The sequence below is a fragment of the Octopus sinensis genome, linkage group LG4 (assembly GCF_006345805.1).
Source record: "Octopus sinensis linkage group LG4, ASM634580v1, whole genome shotgun sequence".
NCBI classification, from domain to species: domain Eukaryota; kingdom Metazoa; phylum Mollusca; class Cephalopoda; order Octopoda; family Octopodidae; genus Octopus; species Octopus sinensis.
The window spans coordinates 7,101,137-7,118,781 of record NC_043000.1 but is presented as its reverse complement, the minus strand read 5'-3'; the positions used below and the strand labels follow the sequence as shown (position 1 = coordinate 7,118,781).

At 37.6% G+C, this 17,645-nt stretch overlaps 1 protein-coding gene across 1 annotated transcript in view; it reads left to right on the top strand.

The window, feature by feature from the left end:
* Positions 1-17,645, top strand: part of LOC115210956 (uncharacterized protein F13E9.13, mitochondrial) — a 155,041-nt gene that overhangs the window by 43,929 nt on the left and 93,467 nt on the right. The window contains exon 3 of the mRNA XM_029779760.2: positions 49-235. Within this exon, the coding sequence (XP_029635620.1) occupies positions 49-235 (187 nt within the window). The remainder of the gene's footprint in view (positions 1-48; positions 236-17,645) is intronic.

The following is a 17,645-nucleotide window of genomic DNA, read 5'->3' as shown; positions in this document are numbered from 1 at the left end:
TCATGCTATTAATTTATTTAATAATTTTCTTTTCTTCTCTCTCATCAGGATGGGATCATGCTTGAGAACATGCTTGACATCCCATATTTGCATTCTAAAGATGTTGGTCCTGAAATTGTGGCTAGCATGGCTGTTGTAATGAATGAAGTGAAGAAAGTATTTAATAAGAAACCTATTGGAATTCAGATTTTAGCCGGTGCTAATGAAGCAGCTCTAGCTGTTTGTAAAGCCACAGGTAATTTTCTAATTATTATTATTATTATTATTAATATTATTAATATTATTTTCATTATCATCTTTCAATTCTGTTTCTATTTCTTGCCAAGTGTCTTCCTGACACCTAGGGCAGAGAAATGCACTATATATATATATTGGTAGGCCATTAAAATAAAAACATCAGATTGTTCATTTACAATGTCATGATAAAGAAAATGGGGAAGAAAAACAAAGAGAAAAAGGAAAAATAAAAATAGAAAAATTTTAAAAGGGGAAAAAAAGGAGAGAAAATTCACTGTGACAAAGCTCTTCTCAGTACGTGCGACATTCCAATTAAAACAATCTTTTGCACTTCCTGCATGGATGGTAAGCCAGGGATCATTCTTAAATAATTTTTAGTTCCTTTTTTGATCATTCCAAGTGCTCCTACAACCAATGGTAATGTGTCTTGAGATGCCACATCTTTTCGGTTATTACTACTACTACTACCACTACCACCACCGCCGCCGCCGACAACAACAAGGCAGTGAACTGGCAGAATCGTTAGCATGCTGGACAAAACACTTTAGTGATATTTTGTCTGTTGCTACGTTCTGAGTTCAAATTCTGCAAAGGTCGACTTTACCTTTCATACTTTCAGGGTTAAATAATCGACTTACCCACTTCCCACAAATTTCAGCCTTTGCACCTATAGTAGAAAGGATTATTATTATTATTGTTACTACTACTATTATTATTATTATTATTATTATATTCTGGATGCATGGCCTGGTGGTTAGAGTGGTTGCACTCACGATCATGAGATCATGGTTTCAATCCCTAGACTGAGTGATGCATTGTGTTCTTGAGCAAAACACTTCATGATGATGATGATGATATATATATATAAATATAGCTAGAGAGATTTGCACTACACATACTTTATGATGTGCATGGCACATTACCATATGGGCTGGGATACAATATTCAAATGTTATTAATTTCACAAAAATTCCTGTATCGCACACTTAACTGCATGTAAGTAACGCTTAACTGGATTCAGGCTATAACAATGGAAAAGAGCCTCAGAAAACGTTTAAGTAATCACAGAAAACTAATTAAGGATACTTCTAATTGCACATTAGGATTGTTTCAATCAGCTCATTAAGAAAATTTAAATTTTTTTAATATTAAAAAAATTGGATCTTTTTTCATAAAAGCTTCTCTGCATGTGCACTTATCGAAATATCAATATTTCAATAACTTTGTCTGAAGAGAGGGTTCTTACGTCAGATATAATTTTCCTACATTAAAAAAAAACCAATAATTTTTTTTTTTTTCTGAGATCATGAAAATAACTGTAGTGAATGACTTTAGAATAACAGTTTCATTTCAGTGGCTGCTTCAACCATATATATGTGTGTGTGTGTGTCTGTATGTGTATAGTCATCATCATCATTATTTAACGTCTGCTTTCCATGCTGGCATGGGTTGGATAGTTTGACTGAGGACTGGGGACCCAGATGGCTGCACCAGCCTCCAATCTGATCTGGCAGAGTTTCTACAGCTGGATGCCCTTCCTAATGCCAACCACTCTGAGAGTGTAGTGGGTGCTTTTGCATGTCACCAGCATGAGGGCCAGTCATGTGATACTGGCAACGGCCACGCTCAAATGGTGTTTTTTACGTGCCACCTGCACAGGAGTCAGTCCAGTGGCACTGGCAATGAATTCGCTCGAATGTTGTTCTTCACACTTGAATGGTGCTTTTTACATGCCACTGGCAAGGGAGCCAGTCAGCGGCCCTTCAATGATCACACTCAGATGGCACTCTTAACATAACACTAGCACGGATGCCAGTCATGAGGTGCTGTTATCAGCCACATCAGCAAATTTGATTTCGATTTTACCAACAGGTCTTCGCAAGCAGAGTTTAGTGTCCAATGAAGGAAAGGTACACATAAGTGGGCTGGTTACACCACTGTCATAGGCCACGGGTTATGGTCTCACTTGGCTTGCCAGGTCTTCTCAAGCACAGCATATTTCCAAAGGTCTTGGTCACCAGTCATTGCCTCGGTGAGGCCTAATGTTTGAAGGTCGTGCTTCACCACCTCATCCCGGGTCTTTCTGGATCAACCTCTTCCACAAGTTCCCTCAACCACTAGGGAGGTGACACTTTTTCACACAACTATCCTCATCCATTCTCACCACATCACCATACCAGCACAGTCGTCTCTCTTGCACACCACATCTGATGCTTCTCAAGTCCAACTTTTCTCTCAAGGCACTTACACTCTATCGAGTATGCATATATATATATATATATATATATATCACTGTGATCACCGTGACCGACCAGGCTATCAGATGTTGCTGCATATCGCTGGTCACAATGCACTTCACATTGTTTTAGCCTTCAAATGATGCCACCCCGCTGGCTAAGCGAGTAGGCCAACAGAAGAAAGAGTGAGAGAAAGTTGTGGCGAAAGAGTACAGCAGGGATCGCCACCACCCCCTGCCAGAGACTCATGGAGCTTTTGGTGTTTTTCGCTCAATAAACACACACAACGCCTGGTCTGGGAATCGAAACCGCGATCCTACGACCGCAAGTCCGCTGCCCTAACCACTGGGCCATTGTGCCTCCACATACATACATATATATATATATATATATATATATATATATATATATATATATATATATATATATATATATATATACACACACACACACACACATATATACACACACACACAGACACACACATATGTAGGACAAGTTATAAATAATGGTCATTACATATTTTTCCTTTATTAAAATAAATTTGACTTACAGCTGTTTCCAGTAATTACAGGTATGTTACTGATAGGTTTACTCAATCAGTCTATTGTTCAGGTGAGAGAAATTGAATGACCTAAAAAATCTAATGCTATGTATATATCTATCTTTCCATTCATCCATCCAGCTATTGTCAGTACACACATTCCTGAGTCACTGTTAACTTTTTCCTTGTTAAAGTTTAATAAACATACACTTCTATTAAAAAGTATTGGTTAATCCTTTAGTTTAATCTTAAATAGGTTTCAGGTGTAACTTGACATAAAAACAAACATCATTGTGTGTGTGTGTGTGTGTGTGTGTGTGTGTGTGTTAGCAGGGTAAAACAGATATAAAACAAACGAATTAGCAATGTATATGGGGGCGGGAAACCAACATGGCTACAACTGAGTGGCTAAACTAGTAAAGTATATAAATTTCACTATCTTTAAGTACACCTATGTATCCTTGGAGATCTTGCATAATTTTGACACTACAGATTACAGCTTGTGTTATTAACACTTTTCATCTAACTTAATCCTATATTTCCTACTAGCATTCCACACTATCTCTATTACTGCTTTAACATAGCTTTTTTTATTCTCTCATTTTTATGTTGCCATATATTTTGACAGATATTATATTCTTAGTTTTTGCTTTGACTGTGTTGGTTCTAGTTATTCGCTGTTCGGTAGCCTTGATAGAGTTTTCACTTTTCCTCATTTAATTGCCTCTCTTCCAGCCAGGTGAAGGTGCGTGGCTCAGTGTTTAGAGCATCAGGTTCACAATTCACGAGGTTGTGAGTTTGATTCCTGGACCGGGCTATGTGCTGTGTTCTTGAGCAAGACACTCTATCTCACATTGCTCAAGTTCACTCAGCTGTAGAAATGAGTTATGACGTCATTGGTGCCAAGCTGTATTGGCCCCTTTGGCATGGAGAGGGGAGACTGGCATGCATGGGTGACTACTGGTCTTCCATAAACAACCTTGCCTAGATCTGGCAAAATTGTTAGCATACCAGGTAAAATGCTTGACAGCATTTTGTCTGTCTTTACATACTGAATTCAAATGCTGCTGGAGTTAACTTTGCCTTTCATCCCTTTGGGAGTCAACAAAATAAATACCAGTTAAGCACTGGGGTCAATATAATTGGCTTACCTATTCCTCAAACTTGCTGGCCTTGTGCCAAAAACTGAAACCATTATGTATTAAAGTTCTGAGTTTAAATTCTGCCAAATTCAACTTTGCCTCTCATCCTTTTTTGTGGGTGGGGTTGATGTAATTGACTTACCCTCATCTCCAAAATTTCGGACCTTGTGCCTATAATAAAGATTATTATGTATTAAAATTTACTAAAAATTCTCTATTGTTAAAACATTTTCCAACAATGTTTATAATAAATTATATAGAAATCACAAAAACTACAAATTAACTATGTTAATTACTTAGCTGTATGTTTTAGGTTGGCTGCTGCAATTTTTACTAATTTAACCTTTTTGTTACTCACTCTTTCTCTTTTACTTATTCCGGTCATTTGACTGAGGCCATGCTGGAGCACCGCCTTTAGTCGAGCAAATCGACCCCAGGACTTATTCTTTGTAAGCCTAATACTTATTCTATTGGTCTCTTTTGCCAAACCGCTAAGTTACAGGGACGTAAACACACCAGCATCGGTTGTCAAGCGATGTTGGAGGGACAAACACAAACACACATACATATATACATATATATACATATATACGATGGGCTTCTTTCAGTTTCCATCTACCAAATCCACTCTCAAGGCTTTGGTTGGCCTGAGGCTATAGTAGAAGACACTTGCCCAAGGTGCCACACAGTGGGACTGAACCCAAAACCATGTGGTTTGTAAGCAAGCTACTTACCATATTACTGTTGAAATATGGTTGCAAAACTGTTTCAGTTAATTCTAAAAGTAATGAAGTATTTAGTAAAATAACTGCCATTATAAAGTTGGTGTTTGAAACATATTAACAAGAAATTTGGACGGATGGTCTTAATTTAGAACACTTTAAAACAGGAAGTTTCTATTATGGAATGAGGGGGTGGTGGTCTCAGGTGGGTTGGTATCAAAAGGATTAATGTTGTAATATGAGTCAAAGTAATAGAATGACTTCAACTAGAATTGACTTGAGAATTGGAACTTCTGGGGAGAATTTATCCATGAAGACTGTGTTTCAGGCAAGTTTGGTGAAGCAATTTGGATTTCATTCAGAATTTGGTTCTCCATTGAAAATGCTGATTCACTGGAAACTTTTACCATTTCATCACTGCGGAATGAGTATTTAATATATAAGGTGGGTGGGGTGGATAAAGTAGTTGTGTGACAAAAATAGCAGTCTGCTAGATTAAATATCTCTCAATATCTATTTCTGTCCAGAAGGCAAGTGAGATGGCAGAATTGTTAGCATACTGGGCAAAATGCTTAGTGGCATTTTGTTTGTCCTTATGTTCTGAGTTCAAATTCTGCTGCAGTTAACTTCACCTTTCATTCTTTCAGGTTCAATAAAATAAGTACCAGTTGAACACTGGGGCCATTGTAATCAACTTATACCCCTCCCCCGAAATTGCTGGCCTTGTGCAAAAATTTGAAAGCAATATTTATTTCAGTCCTTTAACATTATGAGTGAAAATCTTGCTCAGGTTTACTTTCTTTTCAGATTTCTCTTGGGTCAATAAAATAAACACAAGGCACAGGCATGGCTGTATGGTCAAAGAATCGTTTGCTTCCCTTCCGTGTGGTTTACATACCATTGCATGGCACCTTAGGCAAGTGTTTTCTTCTACAGTTCCAGGTTGACCAAAGACTTGTGAGTGGATTTGTCTTACAGAAACTGAAGGCGGCGAACTGGCAGAAACGTTAGCATGCTGGGCAAAATACTGTCTTTACGTTCTGAGTTCAAATCCCACCGAGGTCGACTTTGCCTTTCATCCTTTCAGGGTCGATAAATTAAATACCAGTTATGCACTGGGGTCGGTGTAATCGACTTAATCCCTTTGTCTGTCCTTGCTTGTCCCCTCTACGTTTAGACCCTTGTGGGCAGTAAAGAAATAAGAAACTGAAAGTGGACCATCCTATATAAATGTCCAAGAAGAGAATAAAACAAGGCAGTTTGTGTATATTTTTATTATAGTGTCATAAATTACACAATATTTATGAGTGTAATACTATTTCATTCAAAATGGTAATTCTTCAAGTGTATGTTTGGGTGTGTGTGTGTGCATGTGTGTGTGGTGTGCACGCATGCATGCATGTGTGTCTATTTGTTTGTTTGCATTTCACTCACTTCTTGGAAATTTGCAACACAATGGAGGTGGTGTTGTCGTTGTCAGTTCTGTGAGCAAATCATCTCTTTTCTTCAGACTTTTGAAACCTCATGGCGAAAAGATACCTAACTTGAAAAGTGGATAAGAGTTAATGTTAGAAAGGTCATCCAACTGCAAAACAATGTCTCAATAAGTATATATCCTCTAACCCATGCTAGCATGAAAAAATAGACATACAGACATATAAAAATAAAATAAATGAATGAATATTACAGAGACCCAATTCTATTACATTTTCCCCTTCAGGACAAATCTGTTGTGTCAGTTTTATAGGTGGTGAACTACCATAATTGTTAAAAAGTTGGACAAAATGCCTACAGTATTTCTTCAAGTTCTCTACACATTAAGTTCAAATTCCACCAAAACTCAGGTAATAAGATGATAGAAATTTTAGTGTTGGATGAGTTGTCTGCAGTATTTGTTCTAGTTCTCTACACACTGAGTTCAAATTCCACCAAAAGTCAGTTTTACCCTTCATCTTTTTGACGTCAATAGAATAAAGTGATGGAATGTTGGAATTGTCAGATGAAATGTGATGGAGTATTTGTTCCAACTCTGTGCATTCTGTATTCTTAAGTTTTAGATTTACTCTGTCTCTTGTATTAACACCACCCTTGGTCCTTTGGGGGTCTGTGCTTAGTTAAGAGCATGTTTGATATTTTCTCTTAACATCTAGGTTTCAATGTGTATGGTCATTTTATCCAATGTTAAAAATTCCAAGCCAAGGTTTAGGAAATCAGGAAAAAATTGGAAATTAAAACGGTCTGAAAGGGTTTGGAAGAAATTGTTTTCCTTTTACTTTGTGGTGTGTGTGTGTGTGTTTTATTGTCTCCCTGCCTGGACATTGCTTCATAGCTGTAAATGATTGTTACCATTGTGTAGGTGGTGTCCTTCATTCATCTTTGCTGAAAACGTGTCTGGTCATGAGGAAATATTAACCTTGCTTAGACACAGGTGAGAGTTTGCAACAAGGAGAGGGGTATCTGACCGTTGGAAAAAATCTACCCCAACAAAACTCCACTTGGTCCATGCAAGCATGGAAAAGTAGGCAATGATGATGATGATGACGAATCAGCTTGATGCTGTTTGTGACAGGGCTGCACCTTTTCAATTACAGGTACAATCCAGTCTATCTTGTCAGGCTTCTGTACAATTTCCATCTACCCAATTTTACTCACAAGGAATAGCTTGACCTGAAGCTACAGAAAATGACATTTGCCCAAAATGGCCATGCAATGACATCTCAGTGAAATGTAATTTTCTTAAGTGTCAGATCTTTGCAGTTACAAGGTGACCTTCTTAAGCACCCGACCCTACTGCACCTACTCGGATAAATTTCAATTTACCTGAGTAGGTGCAGTGTGCCTTAGATAACTATACCTTGGATTCACCTCAGTGGTCATGAGACTGATTTACTTTTGGTCTCATTAGCTTCCTGATTATTTATTTGTTCGTGACATGCAAAGTATGAAGATAAAGGCTTAATCTTCAATTTGTTTGATTTTTTTGATCATTTTAAAATTCTGTTTTGGTGCTGGCATGACTGTACGGTTAAAAAGTTTGCTTCTCAACCCTTGGTTTCAGGTTCCGTCCCAATTCCTGGCACTTTGGGCAAGTGTCTTCTAACATAGCTCCAGGCCAACTGGTGCTTTGTGAGTAAATATGGTTGACAGAAACTATGTTGAAGCCCATTGAATATACATGTATGTATGTATGTGTGTGTATGTATGTATGTGTGTGTGTGTGTGTGTGTGTGTATGCATGCATGCATTTGTAAGTATGCATATATACATGAATACATACCACCACCTGACAGCCAGTATTGGTTTGTTTACATTCCTATAACTTAGCAGGTCACAAAAAAGAAAAAAGAAGAAAGAGAAAATAGATAGAATAAGTACTAGACTTAAAATAAGTTCTGGGGTTCAAGTAACTTCATACATGGTTTTCCAGCATGGCTGCAGTCCTGCAACTGAAACAAGTAAAATACTAAAATAGTCAGGAAACCTAAAATATAATTTCTGAATGTAAACAACTGATTAAGATCTTAATAGATTAACCATAATAATTAGTGATGTATAGTATGGAGCTTGTTGGCAATATAAACATACATGTAACTTTAACATAAACTGAAGGCATTGTTGAAATCTTTTTTTCTTCTTAGGATATTGTGAGTTAATCCTCTGCACCACTTCACTTGAGGCAGTGATAAGTGACCGAGACCTTTGGCGATATCCCATGCTTGAGAAAACCCATCAAGCCTAGTGAAATCGTAATTGTGGCTGATGCCGGTGTCACATAACTGGCACCCATGCCTGTGACATGTAAAAAGCACCAATTACACTCTTAGAGTGGTTGGCATTAGGAAGAGCGTCCACCTGTAAAAACTATGCCAAATCAAGCTGGAACCTGGTGTAGCCCTCCGGCTTACCAGTTTCAGCCAAACAGTCTAACCCATGCCAGCATGGAAAGCAGATGCTAAATGATGATGATGATCACCCTGTAACTAGAGGCTATGCCCCAATACACCTTCTTCACCATCCTCTCTCTCTCTGTCTCTCCTCTCTCTTTTTCCAACTGGGTTAGTCATACAAGGTGTGTATGAAAAGTTTTGAGCCTTCAAGGCCTTTGAACCTTGTACCTTCATCAAAAGTCTTGTACCTTCATCAGAAGTCTTGTACCATGTTTTTTTCTTTTGAGGCTCAAGACTTTTCATACACCCCTCATATATCTCCTCTATAGCAAGACACCTGTTTCTGTTCCCTCTATCATACTCTAACTTTCCATCACTTGATAACTGGCGTTGGTGTGTTTATGTCCCCATAGCTTAACAGTTTGGCAAAGAATAAGCCTAAAAATAAATCCTGAGGTTGAATTGTTCGACAAAAACCACTTCAAGGCAGTGCTCCAGCATGGCTGCAGTCAAATGACTGATACAAATAGAAGAATAATCTGGGACAATTATAACTGCCTCTGCTAAAAAGTGAAAACTTCTGGAATGCACTCTGTATATGTCTTATCATCATGTAATAATTAAATTATATATTAGGCACTTTATTGTGTTTTGTTATGTGCACGATCCCATGGTCTGTAGAAAAATTGTGTTGCATGAAACCAGTCTGTGGTGCAAAAACTAGCAGGAACTGCTAATCTTGTCCCTTGCGTCTGACATCCTGAGATTTGAACCTCACCACTTCTTTTTCTTATATCTCCCACTTGTTCTTCCTTTACAACTGAGTATTTTTCACTGCTAGCATGCAACATTTCTCCATACAGTAGTTATATTATTTCATTTGTATTCTATGTCTGTACCATCAAAGCTGCTCTACTAGAATATTCACTGATGTCTTTTAATGCTCATTTACTCTTTTCTTTTCCAATCTGGGTTGTTTTTAATTTTTTTTTATAACAACGGAAGAGAAACCCCAACAAAACAACATGTTTTTGTTATTAGAGTCAAAATATGGATTTGCTGTTTCTCATGGCTCAGCCGCTCTGCCTATCCTTTCTCTAAGGGTTAATTAATTCCATTGATATAGTTTGTAAATAATCAAATGTATAGGAATGTCAGTGGTAATTAACCCAGTTTCTGCTGATATTCTGTTTGAAGGTTATAGAGTAATTTTTGCTTGATTCATTTAAAGAATATAACAAGCAAGTACTATTCTCTTCATACACATACTCAAAACACATCACATTTGAAAGGAATCCTTGCTGTGTTCTTTCACATCGGTATAATTTCAACAATGCACATGTATTAATTACTGGGGTCACTTTAGTTAATTAACCTCTTCTTAGGATGGTGGATTGGCAGAATAATTAGAGCATTGGAAAAACTTAACAATCTGAGTTCAAGTTCCTCTGAGGTCAACTTTGCTTTGCATCCTTTTTGGGGTTGGTAAAATAAAGTACCAGCCTAGTAATGGGGTTGTGGCTTTGTGCTTCAGTGAGAAACAATTAATTAACTTTTTCCCTGACAGATTTAGTGAAGTGCTTAGCTCAAAGAAATCATTTATCGATTTTAAAGTGATTGGAGAAAATTAAAATTCTTTCAGACACCAAATTAAGATTTATGGGCTTCTAGTGTCTTCTTGGAAAATCTGTTTTATTCATTACAGAATTATTGTTACTTTAGATGTGTAGACAAAACAAAATTTCAGTCAATAACTGAATGCCTTCAAGTATCACTAAACTAAAATCTTGCTTGAGACCCCAATGCCCTATTGAATGTGATGTGATGTATATCATCATCATCATTGTCATGATGATGACGGCGATGGCGACGACGACGACGATGATGATGATGATCATCATCATCATCATTTACCATCCAATTTTCCATGCTTGCATGAACAGATGGAATTTATTTGAAGTTGATTTCCTATTGCTGGATAACCTTCCTGTCACCAACCCCCTCTTGTATCCAAACAAGGTAATACTCCTCCATGGCCAGACATTTTTTCACAGAATATTGGATATGAATGACAGAGATTGTGTGACGCTGACACTAATTTATAACTATCAGGTAAAAGCAAGTCAACAAGACACAAACATACACTCACACATACACCCATATATACAAACATTCGTGCATGATGGGATTTTTTCAGTGTCTGTCTACCAAGCACTCTCACAGGCTCTCATTAGCCTGGGGCTATTGTAGATGACACTCGTCCAAGGTACCATGCAGTCCCACTGCATGGCACCATGGTTGGGAAGCAAGCTTCTTACTCCACAGCCACCTCTGCACCTGTATATATATATATATATATATATATATATATATATATATATATATATGCATCCAGCCGTAGAAACATTGCCAGATCAGACTGGGCCTGGTGCAGCCTTCTGGCTCCCAGAACCTAGTTGCACTGTCCAACCCATGCCAGCATGGAAAGCAGATGCTAAACGATGATGATGATGATATATGCATGAACAAAGACCCACCTGAGATCCTGGATATTGTAGATTGTATTGTAAGCATCCCAGGAATGTGGTCTATGGTCACAAAAAACATATAACTTGTTGAAACGTGTGTGGTGATGCATTAAAATATTTATAAATTCCATGCATGGATTATTATTGTTACCTCCGTCTTTAGCAAAGGCAGAGGTATTGTTTTCAGTTGTGTTTGTTTGTTTGTCCATGGCCAAGATATCTCAAGAACTGCTGGATGGATCCAGCTGAATCCCATGAGTGCATTCCTCATCTGTTTAAATGTATCTTATTATATATATAGATACTAAATTCAAATTCAATCGGGTATTTCAATACCACTTGCTATAACTAGAGCCATCTCTCCAAAACCACCAATTTCTCAGTCTTAAACTTGCTAACTACCTTATTTCATCCTTCTTAATATTATTAATAACGGTAATGATACTTATTTAATTTAAATTTATACTGGCTCACGGGGACATTCGAAAGTAAAGGACACACATGGTGTAATGTGATAAATATTTCAGAAATAGGTGTTGTTTTCAGTTGATGAGCTTAAAGTATGATTTTTCATACAGAAAGTGAAATCAGTTGATCCTGAAATACACACATTCCTTACTTTCTGTATTCCACGCAAGGTAAGCCAGTTTCTGTTATGCTTATTGCACTGGCCATGTGTATTTTAATAGTGAGTAATATGTGGTTTTGGAGCGATGGCTCTTTTTACAGCAAGTGGTATTTAAATACCTTATTGAATTTGAATTTAGTTTATATTTTACCCGTGAGAGTGTAAACTTGCTAGCCACCTTATTAACATTGTCCGTTGCCAGCCTCGCCTGGCCCTCGTGCCGGTGGCACATAAAAAGCACCATCCGTTCGTGGCCGTTTGCCAGCTCTGTCTGGCACCAGTGCGGGTGGCACGTAAAAAGCACCCACTACACTCACGGAGTGGTTGGCGTTAGGAAGGGCATCCAGCCGTAGAAACACTGCCAGATTTGACTGGGCCTGATGAAGCCTTCTGGCTTCACAGACCCCAGTAGAACCGTCCAACCCATGCTAGCATGGAAAACGGACGCTAAATGATGATGATGATGATGATGATGATATGTATGCATGTATGTATAATGGCACCTGTGAAGTCATAGTCATGACCATTGCTGGTGTAAGAAAGCACCCATTACACTCTTGGAGTGGTTGGCATTAAAAGGGCATCCATCTGTAGAAACCCTGCCAAATCAGACTGGAACCTAGTGTAGCTCACTGCTTTACCAGTTTCAGTTAAACCATCAACCCATACCAGCATGGAAAGTGGATGTTAAATAATGATGACGATATGGATTTGATAGACTGAAACTGAAAGAAGCTTGTTCTATGTGTGTGTGTGTGTGTGTGTGTGTACACACAAGATTTTTTCAGATTATGTCTATCAAATCCACTGACAATGGTTTCGTTGGCCCAGGGCTATAGAAGAAGATACTTGCCCTAGGGACATAACCCGAAATCATGTTTGGGAACCGCTTAACCATTCCTACACTTGGCTGTAGATACATATTCTTAATGGAAACCATAGCCGTCACTCCTAAGTGAATATGGCCTAGCAGCCTGTACCATTCTGTCTCTAATTGTTTTAGGGGCCAATGCACTAGTGAGCAGACTTTTAGATACTTTCTTGGTCCTCCAACACTTGGCCCTATGAAACATCAAGGACTTGGTGACTAAATGGGGGTTGCACCAGCCCCAGGGTAGTACTCATTTCAAATTAGTAACTGGAGTAACATGAAATGAAGTGCCTTGCTCAAGGACTCAATGCACCACCCGGTCCAAGAATTGAACTTTTGACCTTCTGATTGTGAGCCCAACACTCTTACTACTAGGTCACATACCTTCACATAATTCTTAATGAATGCTAAGAATATTAATGAATGAATACACAAGAAAAGGAAATGTATACTGGATAAAGAAGAAGTATATATTTATCCCATGTACTAGTGCAGTAAGTAGTATCAATTGTTTGACTTCTCTTCATTAGAGCTGTTTTTCAGTCACTATTCAGCATTATTAACTTGAGATGAGAGAGAGCTATGGGAATTGTTACATCTATGACATTCACAAGGATATCAGTAGCATAAACGTTGTAAAAAAGGCTATCACATTGAGCCAAAATTAGATTATAGACTTGTTTATATTTTTTGCTTTCCCCCAGAGCTTCTTTCCAACATTAATATAGCATTTAAACCCCTTTGTAGTTGGCAAGCTCTACAGACTTGGTGATAAAATTCAGCTTATAATGCAAGTTATGAACATAAATATCTGAGGTGAAATATTGACAAACTGTTGAGCACCAGATCGGTAATTATGTGTTAATGAATGAATGAATACATCTACTACAAACTGCAGATAAACCTGTTCTTATTTATTTGTTTATTTATTTATTTATTGCTCTGGAATTTGACACCTTATCTAATAGACCATTTTGACCTCCCATAACTTCCTGTTTGAGAAAGTCTCTAATATTGCTGTGGGTGTTATTTTTCTTTGGAAATTTATTTTGTACAAAATAAAATAAAATAAAAATAAATCAGTAAAATTAGGTTGTAATAAAAAGATTGTAGTTGTGTGGCAATAAAGTTTTCAATTTTTCTCAGAACCGAACTTCACTGCACTTAGAGGAGCTCCTGCTGTTTCTGTTAGCATTAGTAACAGTTGACTGAAAATAAAAATTGCAGTGTTTACATAGTTATTGTAAACCATTGATGCAACAGATTTGAGTGATATGAGTAATCTTTTCTGTGACTGTTAGTCCGATTCACATAGAATAACAGTTTAGATTACCACAGGATACTTCAATACCTTTACTTTCAATTACTTATCCAACTATGGAGTCATGCCTGTGACTTACATGAAATTCCTGCTCACAGCTTAATGGTTCAATGGTCAGAATTTTTGTAGGACAGGAAGATATAATTTTGTACAGGTTTATACCCTTGTATTCATGATTTTAATCCTGGTTATTTTCATACATAATAAGGGTAGCATGTAAAAGCTAGCAGAATGTATAAGACATTGGATTGTCAGTTAAAATGTTGATTTCAAATTTTGACACAATGCCAGCAGTTTTGGGGAAGGGGTTATGTCAATTACATCGACCCCCTCGCAGTGCTCAACAGGTATTTATTTTTTTGACCTTCAAAGGATGAAAAGTGAAATCAACCTAAGTGGAATTTGAACTCAGAATGTTGACACAGACAAAATGCTGTTTAGCATTTTGTCCAGTGTGCTAACAATTCTGCCATCTTGCCGCCACTTCAAATGTTAAAGGTTCATATACCATCTCTAATGCTGTTCTGGTTTAGTAGCCAAGGAAACTTAATTCTCATTGGCTATATTCACCTAGCTCTAAGTAAGTGATGTGCACAAACTCATCTTAACAAGACCAATGCATAGTTTACATGTTTTTGTTTGCTTTACAAGTCTTCATATGGAAAACTAGCAGCACCAGTTGATGCTAAATAGTCAAATGAATAAAACAACAGGTACTGAGTTCAAATCCACGGATGGCGCTTCATTGTGTATTTGGGTAGAACAGTGAGTTCCATATGACTTGGTTACTCAAAATGTCAAGAATAGGTACTAAATCATTCGAACATGTTATTTGAGACAGTCTGGCACTTATCTGAAGTGAGGTATGCAGTTTTTCTTTCTTTTAGGTGTTGAATAAGCAATAGAAAACCATTGTAGTGTGACCTTTCCAAAAGATGTCAATTAGACATTTGGAATTCAATCTATAACAGGAGAGAGGAGACAAACTTGATAAAACCTGACAGGATAAATTTCACATCTTTCAGTCAGAAAAACTGTGATCTTACATATACAATCACCCACACACACACACTCACACATATACAAACAAATACATCTCTGAGCATTCCCACTGAGTCAAGTACATCAACACCAACATGAAAATAAAAATAAAATGGAAATTGTAGTTAAGATACCTGTGCCAGTGACACGTAAAAAGCACCAACTGATAGTGGCCATTTGCCAACCTCCTCTGGCCCATGTGCCGGTGGCACATAAAAAGCACCCACTACACTCACGGAGTGGTTGGTGTTAGGAAGGGCATCCAGCTGTAGAAACACTGCCAGATCAGACTGGAGCCTGGTGCAGCCTCCTGGCTTCCTAGACCCTGGTCGAACCATCCAACCCATACTAGCATGGAAAATGGATGTTAAACGATGATGATGATGATGATGAGGACATGTATATATATCTGTAGATGCAATATGTGACAATTATTTGGTAGCCAAGATAAAACTCTGAGTTTCGGATGCTGAGGTGGAAATCCACACCACCATCTCTTCAGTTATCCGGCCATTTTATCTTACCGTTTTTACCAATATATATAATGTGTGTGTGTGGTATATATATATATATATATATATATATATATAATTGTGTAATATAGATATAGGGTGAAATTAATTAATTGGAATAATCATTAATTTCACCAGTAGATTCGGCATGTAAAAGCCCCATTCGAGGAAAGTTTAAGTAATACTAAGTAATAAGGGTTTAGCAACGATTTGCCTCACCACAACACCGAATTTAGAAATAGCAGTCAAAGAGTTTAGCTATTCTACTAAAAGGGAGATCTCAGTAAAAACACAGCACTTGAAAGGCAAACACAGACAGGCAAGAGAGAAAGAAATGACGACAATCGATCATACAATATTAAGTCACCTACGGACGTACGTTCGAATTAAGTTTAGGAAAGCATAAGAATTAGATAATTATGTCTTACCCAACTTTTTTTCATTAGCGTAGGACACTACAATTATGAATAATTGTATATACCTCGAATCGAAATTTAATATACAATTATTCATAATTGTAGTGACCTACGCTGATGAGAAAAAAAGTTGGGTGGTAAGACATAATTATCTAATTCTTATGCTTTCCGAAAAACTAATTTCGAAACGTACGTCCGTAGGTGACTTAATATTGTATGATCGATTGTCGTCATTTCTTTCTCTCTTGCCTGTCTGTGTTTGCCCTTCAAGTGCTGTGGTTTTACTGAGATCTCCCTTTTAGTAGAAAGAATAGCTATAAACTCTTTGACTTATATTATATATAATATATATATATATACATGGGGTATGTGTGAGTGATTTGCAAAATATTAAAATTTAGCATGTGCAGCCTAACATGTGAAACAAATTGGACGGCCAGGTATCCAATGCCACTCATGTTGAGCGTGCAGTTGCATGTTGACAGCGAGCAAACTGGGACTGCCAGCATCTACCAGATTCAAACGAGCCAATTGGATGTGTTAGCATCGAAGCCAAAGGTTATTAATGGAGGGGCAGCAATATGTATCACCTGAGGAGATACAACTAGACCCCGTTATACAGGTAAGCTGTTGCTTACTTTAAATCCTGTGTATATGAGGATCTATGTTGTATCAAAAACATGTAGTGTTTATTAAATACTGTCAACCGTACTCCTTCTTGTTGACTATTTTTTCATATACCATGAATGCCTAAACCTAGACTTGGAAGTATACTGTAATACTACCAGCTATTTGGTAATTCCAAGGTGAATGAGCTCTATTTGTACTCTACTATGTCCTAATGGAATACACCTTAAATCATCATCATCATCGTTTTAATGTCTGCTTTCCATGCTGGCATGGGCTGGATGATTTGACTGAAGGCTGGCATGTCAGAAGGCTACACTAGGCTCCAATCTGATCTGGTAAAGTTTCTACAGCTGGATGCCCTCCTAACGCCAACCACTCTGAGATTATATATATATTTATTGTGTGTATGTATATATATATATGGGTATGTGTGAGTGTATTTGCAAAATATTAAAATTTAGCATGTGCAGCCTAACATGTGAAACAAATTGGACGGCCAGTGTATCCAATGCCACTCATGTTGAGCGTGCAGTTGCATGTTGACAGCGAGCAAAATGGGACTGCCAGCATCTACCAGATTCAAACGAGCCAATTGGATGTGTTAGCATCGAAGCCAAAGGTTTATTAATGGAGCAGCAATTATGTATCACCTGAGGAGATACAACTAGACCCCGTTATACAGGTAAGCTGTTGCTTACTTTAAATCCTGTGTATATGAGGATCTATGTTGTATCAAAACATGTGTAGTGTTTATTAAATAACTGTCCAACCGTACTCCTTCTTGTTGACTATTTTTTCATATACCATGAATGCCTAAACCTAGACTTGGAAGTATACTGTAATACTACCAGCTATTTGGTAATTCCAAGGGTGAATGAGCTCTATTTTGTACTCTACTATGTTCCTAATGGAATACACCTTAAATCATC